The sequence below is a fragment of the Trypanosoma theileri genome, assembly GCF_002087225.1.
Source record: "Trypanosoma theileri isolate Edinburgh chromosome Unknown TM35_Tth_43_V1, whole genome shotgun sequence".
NCBI classification, from domain to species: domain Eukaryota; phylum Euglenozoa; class Kinetoplastea; order Trypanosomatida; family Trypanosomatidae; genus Trypanosoma; species Trypanosoma theileri.
In genome coordinates this window covers 135,405-143,115 of record NW_021639885.1, presented here as the reverse complement: position 1 = coordinate 143,115, position 7,711 = coordinate 135,405, and the positions used below count along the sequence as shown (strand labels likewise).

Sequence of the window (7,711 nt, the reverse complement as noted above, 5' to 3'; positions counted from 1 at the left end):
TTTTTTTTTTTTAATTATTTCTCAGTCTTATTGTATCTTTGTTTATATGTATATATTTATTTATTTACTATTGCTGCTGTTGCTGTTTTTGTTTATTTATTTATTTTTATTATTTCTACTCTTTTATTCTATTTGCTCTTGCTTCATGTGCTTTCTGGCTTTTTTTTTCCTTTTTAATAATACAAAGCACTATACGGGGGACATCTCCACACACCCAAATTGACCGTTGCGAATAATAATAATAATAATAATAATAATAATAATAATAATAATAATAATAATAATCTCTCATGTCTGCAACTTCTACGATTATTGTGGATTTTGGTTCTTCCTCCGTGAAGGCGGGAACGGCGTCAGAGTCCCTTCCATCTCTTATTTTCCCCACAGTTGTGGGTGTGCCTGTAAAGAAGATGGGTCTACTAAAGCGCAATAAAGTGAAGGATGAGATGACACCACTACCACCATTTATTGTGGGAACTGAAGCCATTCACGAAATGCACCGTGCAATACTACATTATCCCATCCAACATGGTATTGTGAAGGATTGGGCCAAGATGGAACAAATTATAAATTATACCTTCACAGAATTAGGACTAAATCCAGAAGAAACTTCAGTTGTCTGTACAGAATCACTTTTTAATCCCAAACATTCCTCAGAGCAGTTGGTAGAATTACTTTTTGGGGCTTTTAACGTACCATCTGTGGCGGTTATTCCCTCTGGTGTGTGTGCTTTGTATTCCAGTGGGCGCACAACAGGTCTGGTGTTGGACTCTGGAGATGGTGTTACGCAGATCACTCCAGTGTACGATTCGTATATTATCCAACGAGGGGCAAATCGTATTAATCATGGCGGAAGTGACGTAACAGAGTACTTACGAACTCTTCTTTACGAGCGTGGATTTAATTTTACATCTCCACAGGATAAATTAACCGTTAAGAGTATTAAGGAACATCTTTGTTATATTTCAACCGAGTATACAAGAGAACTTCAAGAGAAGGAAGAAAAACAGTCTTTTTTTTCTTTACCAGATGGACAAAAAGTTCAAATTGGAAAAGAAGCTTTTCGTGCACCTGAAATTCTCTTTTCACCTCATATTATGATGTCTGAACTACCTTCTATGCAAGAACTTGTGGTGGATGCAGTAAAGAGATGTAGTATTGATATTCGAAAAGATCTCCTCTCTAGTATTATTCTTAGTGGTGGAAATACAATGTTTGAAGGATTTGCATCTCGTCTGACGGAAGAAGTTTTAAAAGAATTTCCAGGTCTTTTTGCAAGCGCTAAAGTAATTGACGCACCTGATCGTCAGTACAGTGTGTGGTCTGGCGCGAGTGTTTTGGCGGGACTCGCATCATTTTCTGAACGTTTAGTGACACTAGACATATTTGAAGAACATGGACCAAGTATCATTCACAGCTACAACCGTGGTGCTGCTCTAAGTGATGATAATGAAATGGAGGAGGGATATTAAATAACTCTTTCTTTCTCTTTCTCTCATTTTCATTTTCTTTGATTCTGTCTACTTTGTTTTGTGTGTATTTTTATTTCTCGTAGTATTTATCGCTATATATATATATTATTTATTTATTTATTTATTTATTTTCTATTTGTTGTAATCATTTTAGTTCCTTTTTTTTTTTTTTTTGATCCCTTTCCGTGCGTTTCTTTCTCCTTTAACAAGAAAAAAAAAAAAGGTGTCTATCGTTATATTAAATGTTACTTGACTATTATGTTGTTGTTCTTCTTCTTATTTCCCAAGTCCTTCTAGGTTCTCTTTTCTTCTCCTTTTCTTGTGTTGGAAGCATTATTGATTTTATTATTTATTTAATTTATATATTGGTTTTTCTTCTTCTTCTTCCTCCTCTTCTTCTTGATATTATTAGCAGAAATGACTGATCTTGTAGTTTTTGAAAATCACGATGTATTCTTGGAGCATGCCATACACGCCTCTATTCCTGCAGCGATTGACACTTTAGAGCAGTTCCTGCAGTTTGTGTCTGCACGCATAGCCTCCTGCTCTGGTGATATCACGGCATCTGGTCGTTATCGCTTTGTTTACTCGTTGACAGGGAAACCACTATGGCGAGTGGCAGACTGCCGGTCAGCCGGGAATGTTGTGGTGAGTTGCACACCGGGATTCCTGCGCCGGAAACAGTCCTGTGAGGCTGCTGCTGCTGTGGCTTCTTCTTCTTCTTCTGTTTATTTATATTCACAAGTACAACAGAAGCGGGAAGAGCCATATTCACAGTGTAAACAATCTCCAAGTAACAGTTCTCCTTTTACCTCAAAGGAAGTAGTCGTTGATAGGCCTTCAAGAAACCTTACTGGTTCTGCTGCTGCTGCTGCGACTGTTTCTCAGTCTCATGATTTAGATAAACATAACAGAGCACCTTCTCAGCGAGGGATACCTTCATATGAAAGGAATTCACCTAAAAGGGTAAAATTTGTGAATCATCATAGTCTACATAACGAAGAATCACCTACTGTTAACAAGGATGTAGATGTGGATGTGAATCATACTACCTTCACTGTTGCGGGTAAACGTGTTAAGCTACCGAACACTCCTCGTTTTGTTTCTCCACCATTCCTTGGAGCTGCAGGAGAAATGTCACATTCTGATAGAGTCAGTACAGTACAAACACTCCTTTCATTGAAATTGATTGGAGGTTCATTTGTAGAAGAAAAATTGCTCTTTAGAAAAGAATTAAACTCATCTCTGGAGTCTGTTATTGGAAAGAGAATGACTAGACGAATAAAACAAGAAGAGAAACTTCGGGTGGTTGTGGAAGGTCCACCACGGAGTGGGGTAACAACAACATTGGCTTATTGTAGTTATTTGGCAGCATCTATGGTAGAAGGACCCTATTGTGGTTCTCTATTTTTGCCGCTGAACTTTGAACTACTTTTTGACGCTGCGTGGGTTTCAACGGATAAGACGATGAAAAAGTTAAATGGAAATAAATTGGAAACTAACAGTACAGAGGAGCAGAAACTTATGCTAGATATTCCTTTTTTCTTTCTGACAATAGTGCGACATGTAATAGACTGTGCTGTTAGTCAACGTCCTTCGTTGCGTAAAGGCAGTGGAGTGCTTATTGAAGCATGGGAAGAACTCGTGTTAAGAGAAAGTACAAAGAGAAATAAAAATATAAATGGTATTTTACGATTTAGTAACGCAGCGTTGGCAGAATTAGTAGGACACCAGGCGGTCTATCAATGGGAAGCTTTTGCAGCTGGTGCTTCAGAAATATTATATGCGGCACGAAATGCACCCCATAATATGGAATTACGGGATATTCTTATTGAAACTGTATTAGTTAGATTTGTAGCCCAAATGGCATCAGGACTTCATTTTTCTAATGTCGTATTTGTAATTGATGGATTGCGATATGCGGCCAGAGTGTTGCAACACCGTGTACATCGTCCATTAGGAGATGCCGGTGTCTTTCTTCGCTCTCTTACACACTCTCAATGGGCACATGTTATGATTGGAATTGATACACTCGCACTTCCATCTTATCATATGCTCTTTCCTGCCAAGCTGCGGCGTGTACGGCTTTTGCATATGATTTCTCCAGATGTGCTTATAACACAATACAATTATCCTTCATTTATTTACTGTAAAAATAAAAGTTTTCCACTGCAGTTGTTGTTAGGAGCACCAGGATATCTTCGTGTGTTAGATGCCTTGTTGAGAGTCTATGCTCCACCTGTACGGGAAGGCTTCTCAGAGACACGTTATGCACTTCGAGTGGACGACAGTGACGTTTTTGATGCTTTGCAGGATCTCACATCTGTACTTTGTAAATAGAGGCGTTTTTATTATTTTATTTATTTGTATTGTATTGTATTGTATTGTTCTCTCTCTTTTTTTTTTTTTATCCTCCTCACTTTCTTGGTGAGATTCCTGCTGCAGTTTAATGGTGTGTAGAGTGAAACTCTTTACTGGTCTACTTGTTATTGTTGTTCTGTGCGCTTTAATTTTACCCATGCATACTCCTTCAACGGCAAGGAAAATAGGTAAGATACTTTACAGTACAGTATAATACAATACATTTTCTTTTATTTCTTTTTTTCTATCTCTCTCTCTTCTCTCTGATAAACACAACCACTCACTAACCCACCTTTTTTTCTTTCGTTTTACCAACACAAGAGGTACGTATACACACCGATAGGTACAAAAAGAAAAAAAAAAGAGAGAGAAATAAATAAAATAAATAAAGAAGGACAAACAAACAAAAACAAAAAAGAACAAAATGCCACGCTGGTGTCTTATTGAGAGTGACCCGGCGGTATTCACGGAACTCGTTGAGCGCTTCGGCACGCGCGGAGTGGCGGTGGAGGAACTCATCGCACTCGAGCCGGACGCACTGCGGGGCCACACCGCCGTCTACGGACTCATTCTTCTCTTCCGTTGGGCTCCACAGATGAAATCTCAACAAGAACAAGAATCCCAATCACAGCAACAGACATCAGATGGCGCCGTGGTTCCAGACGCACCCGTGTATTTTGCACAACAGACAGTGAATAACGCCTGCGCCACACTCGCCCTCATAAACACGTTATTGAACTACAGTGATCGCATTGATCTTGGAGACACACTAAGCAATTTTCTCAGTTTCACAAGGGAAATGAATCCTTATCTTCGTGGGACGCAAGTTGGACATTGTGAAGTATTACGTGATGCCCATAATTCTTTTGCTCCCGCCTGTATTTTCGAGTTAGATGCCGAAAAACCAGATGCCTCTGATGTGTACCACTTTGTTTCTTTTATATATAAGAATGGAGCTATTTGGGAACTTGATGGATTACAAGAGGGTCCTATTCTTGCTGGTGACGCCACAGATGAAAACTACAAGGAGAAACTTATAGAAGTGGTACAAAAACGTATTATTGACAAGAGTGCTGCAGATCAATCAAGAACCGGTCGTGGTATCTCCTTTTCTCTTATGGCTGTTGTAGATGATCGATTACTGCAACTGGAGAAGGAAATTAAGGAGGCAAAGGAACGCGAAGCCCCAACGATGTATCTTGAAGAACAACTCGAGCAACTCCGCGCACAGCGTGAAAAGGGACGGGTGGAAAATCAGCGTCGCCGTCATAATTACGTAGGCATGATAGTGGAATTACTCAGGGCCTTGGCAGAAAAAGGCAAGTTGAAGGATATTATAGATGAGGTGGTAAGTAAAAAACAAGCTGCAGCAAATAGTAACTAAAGCATGGTTTTCTTGTTTATACACCTTTATCATTTTTTTTTTTTCCATCACTTTCTTGTCATTTTTTTGTTTTAGTTTTGCTCCTCTCTCTCTTTCTCTGTGTGTTCGTTTGTTTGTTTTTGTGTGTATGTGCATGTATGAGCGTGTGAAGAAGAAAGAGAGAAAGTGGATGTGGATGTGGATGTGGGTGTGTGTGTGTATTTACCCTCGGAAGCGAATCTAGTCTTTTTTTTTTCTGGATTCGTCAAAAAATGAGAGAATAGATAAAATAGAAAAAGGAGAAAATGAATATTATTTTATTTAGCATGGATAGAAGAAGTTTTCCAGAGAAAACAGTCATTGAACCATGAATCATACACACCACCACTCTATCTATCTATCTCTTTCTTACATACACACATACATACATATACAAAGAAAAACAGGGATGATTCTACCAATGTGAGGGGTAAAAAAATATACTTCTCTTATTCTTTTTTTTTTCTTTTTTTTTTTCTCTCTTTTTCGTTATTTTGTCACCATTATCTGCGGTTTATCTTTTTTTTATTTTTATTTTTATTTTATTTTATTTTTATTTTTAGCCTTGGTGGAGAAACTAGTGCAGTTGCGTAGGTTAGAGAAGTATGAGCAGCTCGAGTGGATTCGGTAATGGTCGCTTTGCGCGAGGGAAGCGTGGGCGACGTGATAATCCCGCAGCCGCAGCGCAGGAAGAAAAAAAACAACAACAACAACAACAACAACAAAGAGATCAAAAGAGGGATATACCACCGGCTTTCTATCTTGATGTACGCCGAGTGATATCCCGCCTACTCCGTGAGGAAACAAATGAGACGGTGTTAACATTTGTGCGAGAGACGAAGGAATTACTCACCATACTGTGTGAGGCCTGTGATGTTGTGATTTGTCAAGACCCTCAGGAGCGTGAAGTGTTGCTCCGGAGTGAAATTGCAAAGTCTCTACAAGAGAAAGAAAGTGAAAAAATTGACGCGGCATCACTGCAATTGCTTACAGATATCTTTACAAAACGTTTAATGGAAGTTGTGCGCTATTTACCAATCACACCAGCATCCACAGAGACGATGGAAGAAAATACAGTACAACCTACAAAACAAATACGTAGAGACGCATCGGGAGATGCAGTACTAAGTTCCTATTCATCATCATCTGTTGATGGGAACTACACTGCTGTTGCGCATGGAAATCATGTTGGAGGTATTTTACCCACTCCACCACCACTTCCCAGTGTTTTTTCAGAGAGTGGAATGTGTTCTGTACAGTGTGTGACGTTTGAATGTTTACCGGCAATGTATTACACTCCGGAAGCGATGAAGCGGTTTATGGAAGAGACATGTTCACGTATACCTAACGCATACTTTCTTAACATTCTCTGTTTACCAGGTGAGGGATGTGCCATTGTGTCGTTGAATAGTAATGCCACTGCTGCAGCTGTCATGTTCGCCGTGAACTCCATGAACAGTTCAACCACTAGCATGGGTGGTATTAATTATAATAGTAATGATAATAGTAATAATAATAATAATAATAATAATAATAATAATAATAATAGTAGTAGTAGTAGTGGTGGTGTGTTTCGTGTGGTTGCGGCAAGTGAAGAGCATCAACAATTGTTGTGGGGTCCGTTGGCGGAACGAACAAAGGCATTAGAGAAGGAATGGCAAAGTTGGTATGCAAAACATAGTGAACATCCTGCCTATATGATTCGCCATGAGTGGACGACTGCAAAGGCAAAGGGACTTCAAGTGGATCAGGAATTACAACAGTTGTTATTAAATAGTAGTAACAATGTTAATAATAATAATAATAATAATAATAATAATAATAATAATTCAGATGAAAAAGATACCAACTCAGCAACTACAGCGGGAACATCAACAACAACAAAAACAACCAATGAGCTTACAGAAGAACAATTGCGTAAAAAATTAGAACTGCTTCAGACTCGTTTAGCATGTAAACGTACTGTTGAACAGATGGAAGATGAGATGCGTGCTTTGTATGGTGATAACTACATGCAACAACTTGAGAATGGACCAACGGTAGCGACATACTCTAGTAGCAAGGCGGTAGTATCAAACCCGCGTAGATTACTCTTTATTCACTCTCTGCGTTGTCGCCTTGATGATGCGGAAGTCCTTCAATTACTTCGTATTATTGGTGTGCAGCCAGTACATATATGGCGTGATCCTAATGTGGATACGACACTTTGTGTGGAACTTCCAAGTGTGGGTCATGTGTTTGCGTTACTGCGTCAACTGGATGGCACACATATGCGATTTGACAATGCCCTTTTTTCACGAGAGCGTCTGGGAATTATAAATAATTAATTATATATTTATATATATGTATGTATGTATATGTGAATGGAATTAGAGAAGGTGATAACCAGGTTAACCTTTGTCTTTTGCTTTTATTCTTTTAATTATCGGCTTCTCTCTTTTATTATTATTATTATTATTATTATTATTATTATTAT

At 38.6% G+C, this 7,711-nt stretch overlaps 4 protein-coding genes across 4 annotated transcripts; all 4 read left to right on the top strand.

Annotated features, from left to right (window-relative positions):
* Positions 1–290: 290 nt before the first annotated feature.
* On the top strand, positions 291–1,472 carry TM35_000431540 (putative actin; the record flags this gene model as incomplete). Its single annotated transcript, XM_029030053.1, has 1 exon — positions 291–1,472. One exon carries the CDS (start codon positions 291–293, stop codon positions 1,470–1,472), a length of 1,182 nt encoding a protein of 393 aa, XP_028878652.1.
* A 417-nt stretch (positions 1,473–1,889) lies between these two features.
* TM35_000431530 (uncharacterized protein) lies at positions 1,890–3,812 on the top strand (the record flags this gene model as incomplete). Its single annotated transcript, XM_029030052.1, has 1 exon — positions 1,890–3,812. One exon carries the CDS (start codon positions 1,890–1,892, stop codon positions 3,810–3,812), a length of 1,923 nt encoding a protein of 640 aa, XP_028878651.1.
* Positions 3,813–4,257: 445 nt separating this feature from the next.
* TM35_000431520 (ubiquitin carboxyl-terminal hydrolase) lies at positions 4,258–5,217 on the top strand (the record flags this gene model as incomplete). The annotated part of the gene is made up of 1 exon (XM_029030051.1): positions 4,258–5,217. The coding sequence occupies one exon, from the start codon at positions 4,258–4,260 to the stop codon at positions 5,215–5,217; it is 960 nt and encodes a 319-aa protein (XP_028878650.1).
* Positions 5,218–5,840: 623 nt separating this feature from the next.
* Positions 5,841–7,562, top strand: TM35_000431510 (putative protein kinase; the record flags this gene model as incomplete). Its single annotated transcript, XM_029030050.1, has 1 exon — positions 5,841–7,562. One exon carries the CDS (start codon positions 5,841–5,843, stop codon positions 7,560–7,562), a length of 1,722 nt encoding a protein of 573 aa, XP_028878649.1.
* Positions 7,563–7,711: the final 149 nt, after the last annotated feature.